Raw genomic sequence first — 17,185 nt, 5'->3', positions numbered from 1 at the left:
CGACCCCAATGCCATAACAGAATTTCTCGAAGCCACACAAAAAGCGGATCAGTTTGGTAATATAAATGTCAGAATGCTATTGCCTTGGGGCTCATAGATTCAGGTTGGCAGCATAAAAGCAATCGTGAAGAAAGTGAAGGGTCAATGGAAGATCGCCAACAGGCCAAGTCGGATAGTCAACATGTCGAAGGTTCACAACTAAAATCTCAAACTCCTACTGAAGATATCTCAGTATAACACCTCAGAAAGAATCGGTAAAGACATTCGAATCTACAGGTACAAGATATTCTCAACTCAGTATCAATGTACTGAGAATGGGCATTACCCAACATCTGGCATAACAGGGAAACTGCGGGTAGCACCCATAGTGAATGAACCGCGTCGACGACCATAACCTCCCCGTACACCAATAAATTACTTAGAACAGGCCAACAACGATGGTCGGCTGTTGGCTACTCGACCGGGCGCAAAGCCATAGGAGCTCGTAAACTACCGGCCTCAACCCAACTTAGGCAGGCACCCGCGAACAAGCCGGCAAAGCTCGGCTCCAGAAACGTGTTTGAATATAAGCCTGGTAGTCAATGTAAAGGGCTTTGTTGAATGTAGGCTACACTTGCAAACCCCAAAACAGTATATTGAGTATGCAAATTATGGTATCCGAATGCAACTTGCGCAAAATATCCTATTTCTATAACGTTTCACGTTTGTGGAATTCACCGCACCGTTCAATCTATTGCCGTCTTGCGATTTGAACATCCCATACGTTGCTTTACGAAGGAATCTTTCATATGTTGAGCAACCAGGTCCCCACACCCAACCGGTAGGTAGTCTGACTTAAACATACAGATCTTCAATATCTTACACTTCATGTGGGTTGAAATCCAAAGGTACAGCCGCCATGGTAGCATTAGCTCCATCATTTTGCCGCGGTACACTCATACAAATCATCATTGCCCTCATCATCCTTAGCTTTCCAAACAGCTGCCTTAATATTGCCCCGCTTTCTCATTGTTGGTTATATTTCTTGGTATTCCAACCACTAATACCATTCTTCTAATGACTCAAAGTACTTCGTCTCTTTGACTTCCTCCTCTGTAGCGTCGCCCTCCCCTTCCTCGTCCTAATTCTACTCAAAAATCCATGTCTCCTCTTCCTAACAAAGTGGCTCGGACTGAACGTGTTTCTTGGTCCACAACGTAATTGTGTTGTGCTCAAAGCGGGATGTGTTGAGATCTTAGGAAGGAGATCTAGCGGTGCTGCGTCCGAAGGTATGACTACAGACGATGAGGGTTTGAATGCGGAGGGGGATAACGTGGGTCGGAGGGGCGTGATTGAAGTAAATGTTCTGTAGAGTTGTTAGTGTAAGACACGGCTGAGTGAATTGACAAAATCTACCTTTTCGCCACGATAGCATTGGATTGTGAAAGCGCTCTTGATATAATTGGAGTGGCTCTAAGACCATGAGAGCAGCGTAGACACAACATTTTGCTACAAATTGTGAATATCTTAACCTGGACCAGAATTGGAGGTTATCCCCATGCAGTATCAAAATCAAAAAACCACGCTAGCGGACATTTTCCCGCCCCAGTCGCAAAAAATCTCGGGGCTCCATGAAACTTCTTGTTCGCATACTTCGTAAATCGATTTCTCTAGCATTTGTCGTGCATTTATTTAATCTTTACAACTACGATCAAATCTAGTTATATTTCAGACTCAATCAACATGTCTACGTCGGCCTTTCCACCCCACAAATCCATTCCTTCGATCCCCGTCAACCAAACAATTGCTCTCAAATACCTTCAAGAATATCTGTCTCTCACATCCAGCACACCATATCTTCTCCCAAACGCCAAACTCGAGCCTACGGGTCCCACTATCGGGAGTAGCCACTCCAGCGTTACGATCCATAATCTTCAACGTGTTGAAGCTGGTCTGCGCGGAGAATGGCTTGCGCCAACATTAGAAATGGAGGAGGAAAATCCAGTTGAGATTGCGCAGGGTTTGGAAGATGCAAGCGGGGGCGACAATATGGATGTAGATGGGTGGCAGGATAAGGAAGAATTTGAGAGGGAGCAGAGTATGGAGGAGGGAGATGTTGGAGCCAGGGTTACAAAAGCGAACAATGCAGAAGTTGATAGTGATCTTGAAGTTGAGCCAAGTGCAAAGGCACCTCCAGGATTCCATCAAACCAAAGAATTGAGCAGGAAGGAAAAGGAAGCACGAAAGGCCGAAAAAAAGGCAAGACACAAGGCAGAGCTGAAGGCGAAGGAAGCGAAGAAACAATCCGCAGCATAATGAGCACGACGAACTACAAGTCACGAATTTTTGATGCGTTTTAGCGAGGTTAACGGAAATCTTCTTATTCAGTCTATACCGTACATCCATTCAGAGGTTTCCTCGTAATTTAGAATGCTGTACATCTACAATTCTCTGCCACTGGCTTGTGCGGTCTTCTCATCCTTTGCAGCCGCTGGTGCAACTGGACCGCTCGATTTCCATCCCAAAGCACCTAATCTCTCCGACAATATTGGATGAGAGAAATGGTAGCTTGCATACATCCAGTCCGCATCCATGGTACTCAAGTTCTGGATCTGCAATTTTATCAACGAGCGAGCTAGCTCAGCCTGGTATCCAAGTCCTTGTGCGAAGTCATCTGCTTCAAACTCGTACTTTCTGCTGAGTATATTCATCAATAGCTTGATGACTGTGTCCATAGGGGCAAGTGCATCCGAAAACAAGATGAACCCTATTATGATTGGGAACTCGTTGTGGAACCCAAATGATTGGTACAAGGAGTGGTTGTTGATGAAGACAGAGAACAGGGAGAAGATGTAGAAGAAGTGGGCCTGTAAATAGTTAATAACAATTCCGTAATAACCAACAGAAATCTGCTTACCTGAGAAATTCCAAAGAGCTTTGTAGTGTGTCCCCGGCTCCAGTGACCAAGTTCATGTGCAAGAACAGCTACAATCTCTTGTGTGTCGCTCTTCTCGATCAGAGTATCATAAATGACGATGTGCTTCTTCCATGGCAGACCGAAGAAATAAGCATTACTGTGAGCACTGCGCTTGCTGCCGTCAATAACATGCAATTCGTGAAGAGGGAAGTTCAAACGTTTGGCCAAAGCCTCGACGCCATCTTTCAATTCTCCGGGTTCGAGGGGCGAGAGCTTGTTGAACAAGGGTAAGATCGTGATCGGGTAGATTGTAATCATGAAAACCTGGAGTCCAGCACCAAACAGCCACAAGTAGTAGAAGAATTGATGGCCAGTTTTTTGGATGATAGTGAGAAAGCCAGCGAGGATCGGTGGAGTCAATGTAAATGCCAACATTTGTCCCTTCAACATGTCCGTAACGAAGATTTTAGGCGTCTGCTTATTGAAACCAAACTTCTCCTCCAACACAAACGTCTGGTAGATTGAAGTTGGGAGTGAAATAAACTGTTGAATTACAATAAAAGTAAGGACGAAAACGATTGAGTGAGAAATCTCGCCGGTGAATCGAGCGGGTGCAAGTCGTAGAAGCCATGATCCAGTGAAGTCCCAAAGTTTAGGAAGAATGTCGAAATAGATGAATGCCGTGTTTTGAATTTGTCCATAGAGTCCTGCAACGAACCCGAATTGTGCTTTTGCGCGTCCATATGCCTTTTTGGAGGTCAGCGAGTGGTGGTGGGGAGATGGTAAGGCTGACAATCACATACCTGGCTTTTGTCGAAAACCTCTTGCGAGACTTCATTGGAGAGAACCTTGGGCGGACGTGTTTGCTTCAAGACTTGATACTGGCGCAGAGAGAGAAACCCTTCGAATAGGTATTGTGCGAGAGAGAATCCAACGATGAGCTTCTTCCATGGGAATAGTGGCCTATCGAGGAAACGCGCAAGGCGCTGGAATGACATAGTTAGCAGTTGTTGTTGTTAGGATACTTTCCACTGAGACACAATGGGGAGAGGTGTACCTGAAGAAAATCCATGTTTAAACCAATATTGAATTGAAGATGTGTTCAATATCGAAATGGATTGTAGGTTGATTCCTCGTGTTGAAAATAAAAGAGTGGTCTTGTTGTTATGTTCACAAGTTGAAATCAGAGGAAGAATTGAAAGATTACTACTCCAGGTACAGACAGGCACTGAGGCAGTCAGTCTTACCTTCAGAACGTAATCCATCCACCACACCAACGCCTGATCTGTTGTTTGTATTGATAACGTTTCACTTGAAACAACCCACGCTTATTAACATGCTACGCAGTCTTTATCGATGGCTTCACTCCAATTCACCCAATGAATTATTCCAAAGATCAGAAGTCTGATTGCTCACGGTTATGTGATGCTTGGAAATGAAATGTTCCAGAAATTCTCGCCATCGAACCGCAAACATGCTCTAGTAGCAATCAGTCTATTCATGCAAACGCCCGCACGGAGAGTTCCAATGCGATTCCAGTCCATATTTTCATTATACCGATCAAATATTCTTCAAGTCATGAGCTCATTCTTTCCCATAAATCCCCGAGGGAGAAGCATATTCATGAGCGCCTCTGGATGAAGTACGCAGCATGCCATGCAAATAACACGGCTAAGGGACCGATATATCCTCTTCTGTGTTCAACAGCCATACCTTATGTCGGAAAATAATCGACAGCTAAGCACCGTTGTCAGTTACAATCATGAACTTGTGCTTCGAGTCGACGGCAAAGGAGAAAATTTAGAGGCCGATGGATGGCAGCCACCCAAGTGTGTATTTATGAGCCACGGCCTTTCCATTGGTCAATCTTCATAGACATGCAGAAAACTATGTAATGGTACTACATTGTATGCATAATGTTGCATTGCCATATGACGGCAGTCGGGGTATTTGAAGCTTTTGACAATTCCGTGGAAAACATATGGAGAGAAACATATAAAAGGGTACTCGTCACTCAAATATGTGAATTTAGATATCATCACCATCTTTCACAAGAGCATCAAAAGCATAATACACATACTTTTCAGAAGTCAACAACGTTGTACTTCTCCTCAAAAACTACTTGAACAGTCAATCAGAGCCAATCGAATATCATCATGCCTCATGCAATTGAAACAAATACTAATGAAGAGCCACCCTACTCTGAGATGACCTTGAGAGAATCTCTCATCGCACGGCACTCAAGCCGTGCTTTCCTTTCAACTCCAGTCTCTAAATCCATCATACAATCCACTCTCGACCTTGCTCGCTTCGCCCCCTCAAATTCAAATATCCAACCCCATCTCGTTTTCCTTCTCGCTGGCGAATCGCTGGAGAATCTTAGAACCAAATTATTCACTGCTGCGTCAGAATCTACTCCCAATATTCCACCCCTCCCTGTCGGATATACCCACTACCGCTCTGAAGTTGGTCGTCAACTCTATGGCGAATGGATGGGCATTCCACGATCCGATTCTAAAGCTCGCAATGCAGCCGTCCTCCGCAACTATCGGTTCTTTGATGCACCAGTAGGGGCAATAGTATGTATCGATAAAACTCTGACCAGTGCAGATAGAGTCAGTGTGGGTATGTGGTTACAGAGTTGGCTATTGGCACTTACGGAGAGAGGAGTGGACTCTTGTGTGCAAGTTTGTCAGACAGGATACCCAGAGTTGGTGAGGAGAGAGTGCGACATCACTGACGATCTGGAGATTTTGGTAGCGGTATCGATCGGATACGAAGATCCGGATTTTAAGGCCAACGGGCTTAGGCCAGCAAGAGATGAATCCAAGAAGCACGTTACCTTTATGGAATAGGAAATCAAAGGAAATCAATACTGGGTAACTTTTACGGTTGATGGAGTTTTGATTTAGACATTGTCCAGAAAGCGTTCACTTTTTGCCCGAGCATAGATTTTAAACTAGAACACAATCATCATCATAATATTTATGACTCCCCCCAAATATCTGTACTCATCGAGTACTGAGGCGGCAATGACCATACAATCCAAATATCACGAGTCATCTTGACAAGTATTTTCCACCTTTGACAAAGCCCGGACGGTAGGAACACCATTTGAGATACCCCATTTCCTACATTTACTATCTAAACTTCGACAGAAGCTTGCCTGCTTACCTATGTAATCCTGTCACTTCTCCTTCTCAACCAAGTCTATCCCCAAACCCTCGCAAATTCATCCAAGTTTACCATTCACCTTTATATTTATATCGGCACCAATTTATAATACCCCTTGAAAGATATCCTTCTTTTCACAAAATTGCTCCGACTGTTAGCCTCTACGCTCCCAATAATCACAGCAGCCATCCTTTATATTTACAAATCTTCCCATCTGAACATCTTGGTTCACAATCACGCATGAATAGGCCTATTTACAAGAATCAACTATACTTTACAAGCAGATCGATAGCCATATAAAATGGCATCAAGCAGCAGTAACTTCACGGAAAAGGTATGTAGGCCAATCCTCCATAATCCAGAATAATTTCGTCATTTACTAACCCGCCATCAATAGCGTTCAGAATCATCTTCCAAGCAAAATCGCTCCAAAGATCCAATACAACTCTCCCCCTTCGACGCTATCTCTAATCGTATAACTCCAAGCGCACTCCTCGCCATGCCATTCATCTCCATTCTCATCGGTGTCTCCTCCCGGCACCCCACAAAACCCATCTACGCTATCTACTCCCCCAACAATGCCTCTCTCCAATATGTCCACGGGGACGGTACCCTCATCGAACCCCTCTACATCTGTCCGCTCCTCACCTTCAACACCGGCGAGAAACTCTGCTCTCGTCAACGTCTCAACATAATCGAATGCATGAATCGTTCTGCACGATATTACCAAATGATGCACTCTCCCTCCTGGAACGAAGACGGGCCCCTCGAGAAAGCCTTCCGCGGTCCTTTCACCACCGAGAAAAGCGTCAAAGAAGCTCTGACATATATCTCCGATCTTCGTTTTGGACCCGACAATATTGCAGCTCTTAGAACACTTCCTCTCGATCGTCATCTCGTCTCGAATCTTCCAGATCCGAGCTCTCCCTGCGTTTCTCTTACCGCTCCTCCCGTGTGGGACTTTAGTGTTCATCATCCCGATTTTGCTGATCCTTAACTCGATCCAGTGCACGAGAGTAAGCTATTAGAGTATTTCCAGGCATTTATCCAACGCTTTCGAAGTCACGTTTCCTATCCGATTTTCAAAACGGCAGCGTATGTTCTCGCGGGTATGGAACAAGTCGGTGCAATCTACTGGCAAAGCGGACGTGAAGCAGTCAAAACACAGGGAGGGTGGACCGTGGATGATTTTCTGGCCCGGTTTGCGAAGTATGAACAATTTACCAAGGAGTGGAAGTTTTTGTACGCGCCGAATCCGGTTACGTGGTTGGAAGCGGAGCTGGCGGATGAAGCGAGGAGAGAGAGAATGGGCGGGAGGAGAAGGAAAGCTCCGTGGATGGGATTGGTAGAGGGAGTTGAGATGGTGGAAGTTGTGAGTTGGGAAGCGCTGGGTAAGTTTTATTGGGATGATGGAGAGGAGGGTAGGGGATATCCGAGAGTGTTTCCTCGTGAGGAGGATGGGTTTGAGGATGGTGGCGATCCTGAAATTGTGATAAAGAACGAGAATTTAAAACCCGAGGCGCGAAGTGGTAGTTCGTACGAGCCGAAGTATTTTGGTGAGTCGACAAAGAAAGGGCATGGGAAGAATGGAAAGAGAAATCGGGAGGAATACGACGAGAGTCCAGCGATGAAAAGAGCCAAGTCGGCTGCGCTGAATATCATTTCAGGCTCTTGATAATTCTTTAGATTTTTTGCAGAACAGTTGATCGCTGATTTAGTGCATTTCAAATCACTGGTCATGAAGGAAGTAGACGTAGCTTCGACGATATTTTCTACTCCACCATCGAGGTATCAAGTCATTCAATGATTTAGTTTCTAGGAACGGTAATGACTCCTTATTAATTATCATACTGTGCTAGAGGTCTATGGATTTTCTCTTCAAGGTAGCCTACTTCTACCTCCTCTAATAAGCAATTTATCAACCGGTACTCAGGCATTTAAGATTGATATCATCTACTATAATCACAATTTATACAATCCTGATGTGTGAATGCTCCAGATACAATTACTCGTTATTACACAGCATCTCTATAAAATCCTCCAAGCAGTAATTTAAACGTTCTTATACTATTACAATCTCATCTAATGTCTTCAGTATACAAATGTCTCCCTTCAAATTGTGACTGTAGGATTCAGTCCCTGAAATGTAATGAATCCAACAACAATGACCCCTTCCATGCCAGTTCACTCAGCCCGTAGCTGTTCTTGCTGTACTGATACACTAATAAGTACTCAATAAATGTGCAATGGACGACTAGATGGCCCGCGAATACTACCTATACATGACTAAGGAAATACCATTTTAATCAAAGTAGTGAATGGTCAACGATGTATGAGAACACGATCGAAGGGAAGATAGGTACAAGTAGCGAGTAGTTGTGATTTGATGACAAAAGAGATACGAGGATACACCGGCAACAGCGACTCCTGTAACTGTTGGAATAAAGAGAAACGAAGAGAAATGAAAGCAATGAAAGAATTCCTGATTGCAGGAGAGGGGGTTATAGTCCTGCTACTGAGCGTTCCTTGCCTTACGAGAGAGAACAAATTCTTATGCGCCTCGACCCTCTACGCTCTGCTCCTTTTATTTTCTCGTGTCATTTCATCGTCAACAAGAAATCAAAGAAGCGCAGCGGTTTCCCAAAAGAAAATCCACATCAGACACATGAGATGCCCCGGACCGAGCAATTGAAAATAATAATAATAATAATAATAATAACAATAGCATTTTCCACTCGGAACGCAAATTTCTTCCGCGCTGTAAAAAGCAAAAATTCTTGTGGATTGGTGGGGATATAATTTTCCAATCAATATAGAGACACGGAATGAAATGCCCAGAAACAAATCTGGAGAATAGGAGAAGAGAGGAGAGGAGAGGGGAGGAGAGGGGAGGAGAGGAAAAGACAATAAACATCACTCATGAGATCCACTTGAATGCCCGTATGCTCACTGCGACCTAGCTCTCGAGTTTTCCACAACCACTTTTTGATGCTCTCGGTGGTTATTGCACACAATTCTCCTCAAGTTTCCACTGCCCGAATATGAATCTCGACTCAGAGGGATGTTTCGTCGCGATTCCAAACTCCAAATTTCCAATTCCAACAATTGGTGATGTTCGATGTGCTCTCTCTGGGATTACCATCACACCCCTAACCCCAGTCCCCTATCTGACGGGCTCCACAGATACAGTCCATAAATCCATAACGTTGCTTTTGGAAGAAGAAAAATGTATCACTAAGAGAGTGGAAAAGCAGTCAGCATTTAGAGGGAGGGACGCTCGCAAGATTATCTACTTGAGGAAGGCATCCGTCTTTGTGAATAATGCTCTGTGTGCCTGCAGATGCAGATGCAGATGCAAATGCAGACGCAGATGGAGATGGAGATACAGATACAGATGTAGATGTGAGAATTGATAGCGATCCAACAGCCCAGTTCTCATCCACGACGCCCCCACGAATTGATGGCGGATTGGGTGTCAGAGTTGGTCCAGACGGTCGGAAGATTCTCAACCCCCCAGTGGTTCGTCGTGATTGCTTTTGCCGTAAGCCTGACAACACGCGGGGTTGATGCCCAGACTTTTTCATGGCGATGTGGGATTACTATCAATCACATGGATGGATCCAAACCCTGCACAGAACCATGATCTCGCGGGTTCCATTCCCATGTCACCGCCGTTAAATATAAATTTCAGCTGTGGTGGGCGATGCACTTTTTTTTGTTCTTACGGTTACGACTTCACACATTGGTCGGGACGTTGCTCCATAATTTAATTTTTCGATTACGCATCATTCGTGAGAGATCAGGATTGATTATCGATCAGCTACGCATGGCTACGCATTAGAACCATGCTCTACTTGGCCTTGGAGGTTTGAAATCCATTTATCGTAGTCTTGTTCCTTTGACATGTCGTAAATTACCGCATCCATGTCGCCATAACAGCCAATTGAAAATGCAGCAACCCTCCCATCTCAGCCCATCTGTTCGCGATACAGCAATGTTTGACGACGGAGAAGCCGTGGCGACGGTGGCTTTTCTCGGCTCGCAAGGTAGCATTCATGTTTGCAGGGGTTTCGGAGACACACGACGATGTTTTACCTTTTCAAACGGACTGCACCGGCTACACGGGATGCGACAGCTTGGAATGAGTACCGATACTACCGACATCATAGGCATGTACCGTAACACCAAGACAACCTTGGCCGTGGTACCGGAGCCATGGGCGTTTCCTTTTCAAGTCACATTTGGGCCTTTTTTAATTGTGGTGATCCAATGAGCAATTCCATGTTGGATTACTGTGTGAGACGCTCCTGCCGAAGAGTGAAAGTGGTGAATTCGAAGAGACTCACCATAGAGCCTTGCGAGACATCTCGACATCTTGGATGTCACAACAATCCAGCAATTTGGGGTGTGGTCATGTGGGATATGAAGTAAGGGACAAACAGCGCCTTGGTATAGCACTGACTATACTCCTATCATCTTCGTAAAGAAACACCCAAATGTACCAAGAAAATACAGATCAAGGTAGCAAAGACAGCAAAATGAGTAGGAAGTAGTCCAGCCACAGGAAACTAGCATCAAGCCTTCGGAAAAAATTCGGAAAGTTTTTGCTGATAGTCTCCATAGCTCGTCGCTTGATGAGCTGGTGATGGTGGCCCCTGAGCCATGTGGGAAAATCTCGTTCATCATTAACAGTGTACATGCTTGAAATAGATTCCAAATATTATAATAGACTCATACTCGGATTTTCGGTCTTTGCAATTGTCCAAAGGGCTCGCGGAGTTGTTTTGACTAGCTTCCTTTCGCCGATACGCAGATACTTAGCCGGCAAGAGGTGTATGGGTTTTAGGAGAGGAAGTTCTTAACGAAAGATGACGGTTTAAAAGAGTATGTGGATTGCAAACTCTGAAGGCAAAAGCTCCGCACATACCGTAGAGACAATGACAAGAATTGAAAATAGCCATCGATATGAAATTACCATCAACATATCCGTCTCCCCCACAAAAAACATGTCCGTGAAAAGGCAACTCGAGCACTCACTCAAGTGACCTCGTGGCCCATACAGTCTGTGTGTCTAAGGGTCCACTGTGGAAATCTCTGCCAAAAATTGCAAATAGGCCGAGAGCAAACTTGGCTACGCATTTCTTAAATAGTTTCCGCGACGCAGCGACAGCTATAGGTGGAGTAGACCCGACCCTTTAATTTGATATCCGTACAGACCTTGAATTCAAGACTTGAATTAAGGTATTCTCGTCACGATCCAGCTTGTACCTCGGGCTTCGCGGCGTGCACAGAGGAAAATGGATACCCCCAGTGGCAAAAGAATGATGTGAGCAAAGAATGACAAAACTTGCAGTGCATACATCCGTATGGAAGATAATGCCCGTACTGGGGTAGGTATTGAAACAAGTATCAGGCACCTTTCTCCTCACCTCCTCACTTCACACAATGCCTCGGGAATACATGGCACCCAGTGGCTGGCTGTCGCACAAGATAGCTGACTCCCTGCACGAAGTCACTGATTCAATGGCAGACTGGTTATCTCCCAATCGGAAAGATAGAAAGAAGTGCGCCGTCTCGTTCCGCCATTGTAAACTCGTATGATCATGGACTAGTATGTTCGATGGGCTTGCTTCAGTGTATCGAATGACAGAAAATGGAAGTTTCGTCAACAGAAGAGAGTTTCGATGATGACGATAAACATCTACGACTCTTACCTGTTTGTCCACACAATGATGTCGTTTTGGCCAGTGTAGATTGAGTTTCAGGCTTTCGTCAATAGTGCATGATTTTAACAGTTACTTCCTGTAGCTACTGTACGTACTGTACGGAGTGCATGCATGTTTGTAGCTTGGAAAGCTATATGCCAGTGGGATATAATGCCCATCACTTAGAGCCTGCATATTTCGGGATCGCTCTAACCCAGTGATTAGAATACGGCACGAATCGTGAGATTAACAGCAAAGTTACTTCTGGTAGTAAATAATCCGAGATCTTCCAGACAGTGCGCATGTGGACTAAAGGAGAGAGTTTAGCCATTTCCATTTTGGTTGAGAGAGAAAAACACACCTAGCAAGGAATGAGGATGGTGTGGATAGAAGATCAGAGATACTGGTAAGGTATAGACGAGCCTAGAAAGATCATGGTTTCTTAGGGATTAGGTATTGATCAGCGACAGGGATTGATGGGGTGATCTTCTAGGGTTTACCGGGTAATGCCACACTAATGGAAACCTAGTTCCAGCGGTGGATCGTGGTAGCGGGGGGGGGGGGGGACACAGAGATGAATGAATAGCTAAACACGATTGTGAAAAAAACTTTGGCAGTCATCACCATCGTCATTGGCAGTGAGTAGCGAGAAGCTTGGAATGTTACATTCGAGTTAGATAGGAGTAAGATGAGGATTGGCGGGCTTCATGATACCGAGAAGAGATTTGGAACGGGAACCAGGAACGACCTCGCGTAGCGTTAAATTGAATGTGGCAATCGTTCTATCGAGTTGACACCAGCGCCAGATTTGTGATAGCTTGCAGTTTAGAAGGTGCTATAGAAAGAAGGCTGAAGGCATCGAGGGATTTTCGTTCGGGAGAGCCTCGGGCCACAAGGAAGATTGGCAATCAATGATCTAATGTCAGGTGTGAATACTAAGTATGTCTGTGTATGAATTGCGGAGTTCCCAATCGTAGAATTTAAGGAAAGTTTAATTTCTTTTTGCGGTTATTGTAACCTTACCTGGAGGATTTCCCCTTGGCATTTCGGAATATTTTACTTTATGCAGTATCGTTGTAAACCGGGAAGAGTGGTAGGGGGGATCGGATTCGTATACACGACACTTTACACAGATCAATGGGGCTAATGACTCAATAATTTACGTGGAAAAGATATGATAAAACAAAGGGTGTTGGTGAGTGTGCTGTGGCTGTCACTAATACACAAGAGTAACTTGGGTAAGAAGGTGGAGGGGAAATTAGGCCTTGATGTTCGAGTCATTGACAGGCCGGAACAAAGTATTGTTCAGCCTGCCTTAAATCCGATGCATGTCTAGTGAGGCGCAATAGTAACTTCAGGATATCTTTCCGACCCCTCCCGAGAAAAGCTTACCAGCATAGACGGGAAGCTTAAGAGCCAATGCTGTGTTCATAAGTTGACAGTGGTGGCGGAGTACAAGAAACGTAGCGAGTTAGCTTGTAAACAACTGGGCAACTGTCACAATCAAACCAATCAAACTCTGCCAATCGAACCTGGAAGCGAAGAAACTTTTCAAAGACTTTCAGAGCCGAAGATTGAACATGGATAGCTGGTAGAAGAGAGCATCGCATTAAGTGCCCTTCCAGGTATCATGGTGGCGGAAGTTGGCCCTGGCTGGATCGCGGGGTGAGGATCATTGTTCAGGATTGATATTAACCTTCCCACCAACTCTTCCAGGTATTCGGGACAGGCCATGTAGCTTCTGTGGGGTTCACATCTAAATAAGTAAATAAGCAGGATGTATTCTAGGAAGACCTTGAATGCTATTGGGAATTGACGATTCCTAGGGAATGTTAACTCCATGGTTCGGAGTATATTTCGCTGTCCAACAATCTAACGATGTTAAGCCGCTGACGTTGGGATGCCTCCATGACCCCCATGCTTTTCGGGACTTCGGAGTATATCTATGTATGATCAACGCAATGTAATATGTAAGGCAATGCAGGGCAGTTGTTACAGGGTCTTCAGACTGCTATTGATAGAACATGCTTGTTGCAGTTCACGCCGTGAAGGGGAAGAATAAAACGTGCGTACAGGTTCATCACAAATAGAGCGTTGAGTAGACACCAGGGGCTTGAAAATCGAGAAGCGCCTAGATTCTGAAGTGGCTGTTGATCATATTTCGCAGTTGAAGCCGATGATTATGCAGATATCTGGTATGGTAGGCGTGGTCAAAGACCCAGCTTGGTGAGAGTATGGCTATTTTAGGCTTGTTATGTGTGAAAAGATACATCTAGCGGAAATTAAAGGGACATGAAGGACGGTTCAACTCATCGTATGTCAGTGCAGTAGCACTAACATTGAGTCACCTACACTCTTCAGGACCTGTTTAAACTGTACGCTCGTATGTACAATCTACACGATCTTAAACGTCTGTGTGTTTAATGTAAGTCGCAGCCTATTTCCAGTTAGACGATTGTGACAAAATGAGTACTCAAGTATGGTAGTCAGTACTAGTCCCAAATCAAGGCAAACGAAGCGATGTCATGTCTAGAAGTTTGATAATATTGGCACAGGTTTATGAATAGTTTGAAAAGCCAGAACATTTTCCCAGTTGTGACCCATGATTGACATCAAAGATGGTTAGAGATAGTAAAGATATCGCAAGTGGATTCACAACGCCCCGTATCAAAAGCTGATCATGCGAAGTGACAAACGGAAGCTTTGAATTAAATTCCCTGTGACGTCTTAGGTGCAAGAATAGAACTGTGTAAGACATTGAAAGACAATAACGGAGGACAATTGTAACCTGTCTACACGTGTGTGAAGACTCAAAGCGACGTACAAGAGTTGGAGAAATGCAAGGTACGGTTCAAAGAGTTGACAAGTAAAGGCGATCATGTACGCTTGGACTTGCTTGTTGAAAGAACATGGCGATAACAGAAAGTGGATATTTTGAGACATTTGTGATATTGAAAAGATACTTCTTGTAGATGATCATGTGATGAACAGAATCACGTTGCGAGCGTCCAAGCACTTGCTTGCCTTGGTAGAAGGGGCTGACCAGACAGCCAGTTACCTAGGTACTGGTTGGTCTTGATATGCAATTCAAGTCACGAGATTGCGCCTCCAATAACAGGAAATAAGAGATATCAATAACCGATCTGATAATATGGATTTTTTCCGTAGCTCACCCTTTTTGCATGCAGGGTGATTTTCAGTTGTATCAGCTCAATATGTGACAGGATGTCTCACTATCAGGTCTTTCGCAACGAGACAAGTAGATAAAAGGAGAAGCGCATTAAGCGGAAAATGATTTATTGATCCGTGCCGGGCCGTGTTGCACAAGATTCGCTACCGAGGGTTGGTTCTCAGGTACGGGAAGGATGCAGGTGCTCCAACCCGTGTAATTGCGGCGTCAATGCTCGAGGATGTATACAGCATTGGGCTTTTCGCCTGAAGAGACCTTGGGCGACCAACTATGGAAGCTACAATCAGGCATCGTTGGACAATGCTTGATAGGAAATTAAGTAGTAGTAGTGACAGGCATAATTCAGCGGTGTAAGATGCGACATTGAAATGCAGTAATTGGAGACACTGTGCTGTAACTCAAAGATGTTCCAAAAGTACTGCAGATTTGTGAAGGATGATGAAAGATGCAGAGATAAAACAGGGTTAGAGGATGGGATTGAATATTGGTCGGCTAAATGCTTAGTCTGGGGGAAGGCTTTGAAAGGGTTGGAAACCTGAAAGTGGACATGAAAACTACAGTGTTGCAGCTGGAGATTTTACAGATTAGCTATTACTGTATATTGTAGATACATACAAACAGTATGTACAGTAATGATGATTACGCCCCCCGCCAGTTTGTGTGGTTTCCACAATGGATGTATTTAATTGGAGAAAGAACAAACGCATCTGGAGCATTACGAAGCTGCACATGATATCAATACGCGGGTTGATGTATTGACGAGGGGAAGGCGAAGAACCACAACTGCTACAGCTGTTTGATAACGAAGCAAAAGAAAACATTATTTGATACTGCTTTTGTTCGGAAGGATCCCGCTTTTTACCCTTATCTTGAAGAAAAAGCAATGATAATGATACGTTGAATGACGAGGTGGTACCCCGCGGGTACTAATTCGGCAAGTGGCCGTTCACTCACTCTTGGTCACACACAATAAGCCTTCCCCGGATGTGTCTCCTCGACTCCCGGTTTGACAATATTGAACTGTGAGCATAAAACTTACACATATCATTGACTCGAGATTATTCGAGGCTTCATAGTGTGTCACAAGATGTGATGAGTGATTCGAGGAAATTTGATTGCCCCACCAGTCATTAAGTGTATTGAGATAATGATTGTTTATTACTTCCAACTCTAATCTCGTGGCGGGAAGGATTTGAAGGACTAGTTCGGGTCGTATTGTCCGGCATTCGATCTAATTCACGGCACTTGGTGACTGTTTCGCAATGCTAATCATATTAAGCATAAGCGAGAGAGTCACCTCAGGATTGATTGACTCGAATCGCCCATGTAGGGATAGTCGAGGCCTAATTTACAAGTATTCTTGAGACATTACACGGTACTATGATATTAAGATTCATGGAGATACATGCCCCGCCATGCTCTCAATTGCTAATCTCATTATTAGTCTCCCACTCCCTCTGGGCTTTGTTGACTGGACTCATGCTACGCACGTTCTTGATCGACACACGGTAGCTATCATGTGCTTCTCCACTGTACTAACAGTGCCAGCATGTGAATATACTTTGTAGTTGCACTACGGCAGTGATACTTTGCGTAGCATTTCTCTGATTTTAATGGCATATGGATTTTTCACGGGGTGATATAATAAGCACAAATTTTGGAGAAGCTTATGCGAACGTTGAGCTTCCTTTTACCGTGAAAGAACTGGGTTCTTGTGCATATGCATAACGGGGATACTTGACGATGATGCACTCTGTCTCTATGTATGCATGGAATGAAGAAGAATAGCTCAACTAAGCCGAAAATGTTAACAGTTGCATTAGAGAGTGACCGTGAAGCTAACAGAAACGAACCGAAATATTGAGGCTAAAACGAATATCTACTAGGCAGATAGGGTATTGGTACTATGCTATTGAAGATCCCCAAATCTCGTATGACCTTACCGAAGTATTGTTTTGTAAATCCTTGACGTGATTAAGTGCATCGTTGTGTTATTCTGCAACTGGAAATGGAGGTGCAAATTTCTCCATCGAAAAAAACAAAAAAGAAAGCAGATCCGGCAGTGCAATTACCGAATGGAGCTGACAGGTTCATGGTCAATTATTTGTGGCGTGATTAACAGTAGCTTATTATACCTTTCACCATCCGACGTGCCTGTTGGGCTGCAATGAATTGATGATGGCTGCGTTTTTCCAAGGCATTTAGAGCTTCGATGAATTG

At 44.4% G+C, this 17,185-nt stretch overlaps 5 protein-coding genes across 5 annotated transcripts; 3 read left to right on the top strand and 2 right to left on the bottom strand.

The window, feature by feature from the left end:
• Positions 1-982: 982 nt before the first annotated feature.
• On the bottom strand, positions 983-1,512 carry BCIN_05g03850 (hypothetical protein). Its single transcript, XM_024692981.1, has 2 exons — positions 1,396-1,512; positions 983-1,345 (listed from the first exon to the last, which is right to left on the bottom strand). The coding sequence occupies exons 1-2, from the start codon at positions 1,482-1,484 to the stop codon at positions 1,054-1,056; spliced, it is 381 nt and encodes a 126-aa protein (XP_024548765.1). The 5' UTR covers positions 1,485-1,512; the 3' UTR covers positions 983-1,053.
• A 130-nt stretch (positions 1,513-1,642) lies between these two features.
• Positions 1,643-2,329, top strand: BCIN_05g03840 (hypothetical protein). The gene has a single exon (XM_001559808.2). The coding sequence runs from the start codon at positions 1,723-1,725 to the stop codon at positions 2,293-2,295; it is 573 nt and encodes a 190-aa protein (XP_001559858.1). The 5' UTR covers positions 1,643-1,722; the 3' UTR covers positions 2,296-2,329.
• Positions 2,330-2,345: 16 nt separating this feature from the next.
• On the bottom strand, positions 2,346-4,054 carry Bcmep. The gene is made up of 4 exons (XM_001559809.2): positions 3,954-4,054; positions 3,700-3,882; positions 2,897-3,643; positions 2,346-2,846 (listed from the first exon to the last, which is right to left on the bottom strand). Exons 1-4 carry the CDS (start codon positions 3,966-3,968, stop codon positions 2,421-2,423), a joined length of 1,371 nt encoding a protein of 456 aa, XP_001559859.1. The 5' UTR covers positions 3,969-4,054; the 3' UTR covers positions 2,346-2,420.
• A 928-nt stretch (positions 4,055-4,982) lies between these two features.
• Positions 4,983-5,844, top strand: BCIN_05g03820 (hypothetical protein). The gene has a single exon (XM_001559810.2). The coding sequence runs from the start codon at positions 5,053-5,055 to the stop codon at positions 5,749-5,751; it is 699 nt and encodes a 232-aa protein (XP_001559860.1). The 5' UTR covers positions 4,983-5,052; the 3' UTR covers positions 5,752-5,844.
• A 442-nt stretch (positions 5,845-6,286) lies between these two features.
• BCIN_05g03810 (hypothetical protein) lies at positions 6,287-7,951 on the top strand. Its single transcript, XM_024692980.1, has 3 exons — positions 6,287-6,404; positions 6,468-7,035; positions 7,078-7,951. Exons 1-3 carry the CDS (start codon positions 6,372-6,374, stop codon positions 7,743-7,745), a joined length of 1,269 nt encoding a protein of 422 aa, XP_024548764.1. The 5' UTR covers positions 6,287-6,371; the 3' UTR covers positions 7,746-7,951.
• The last annotated feature ends 9,234 nt before the right edge of the window (positions 7,952-17,185 follow it).

The sequence above is a fragment of the Botrytis cinerea genome, chromosome 5, assembly GCF_000143535.2.
Source record: "Botrytis cinerea B05.10 chromosome 5, complete sequence".
NCBI classification, from domain to species: Eukaryota; Fungi; Ascomycota; class Leotiomycetes; order Helotiales; family Sclerotiniaceae; genus Botrytis; species Botrytis cinerea.
This window is presented reverse-complemented; position numbering and strand designations above follow the sequence as displayed.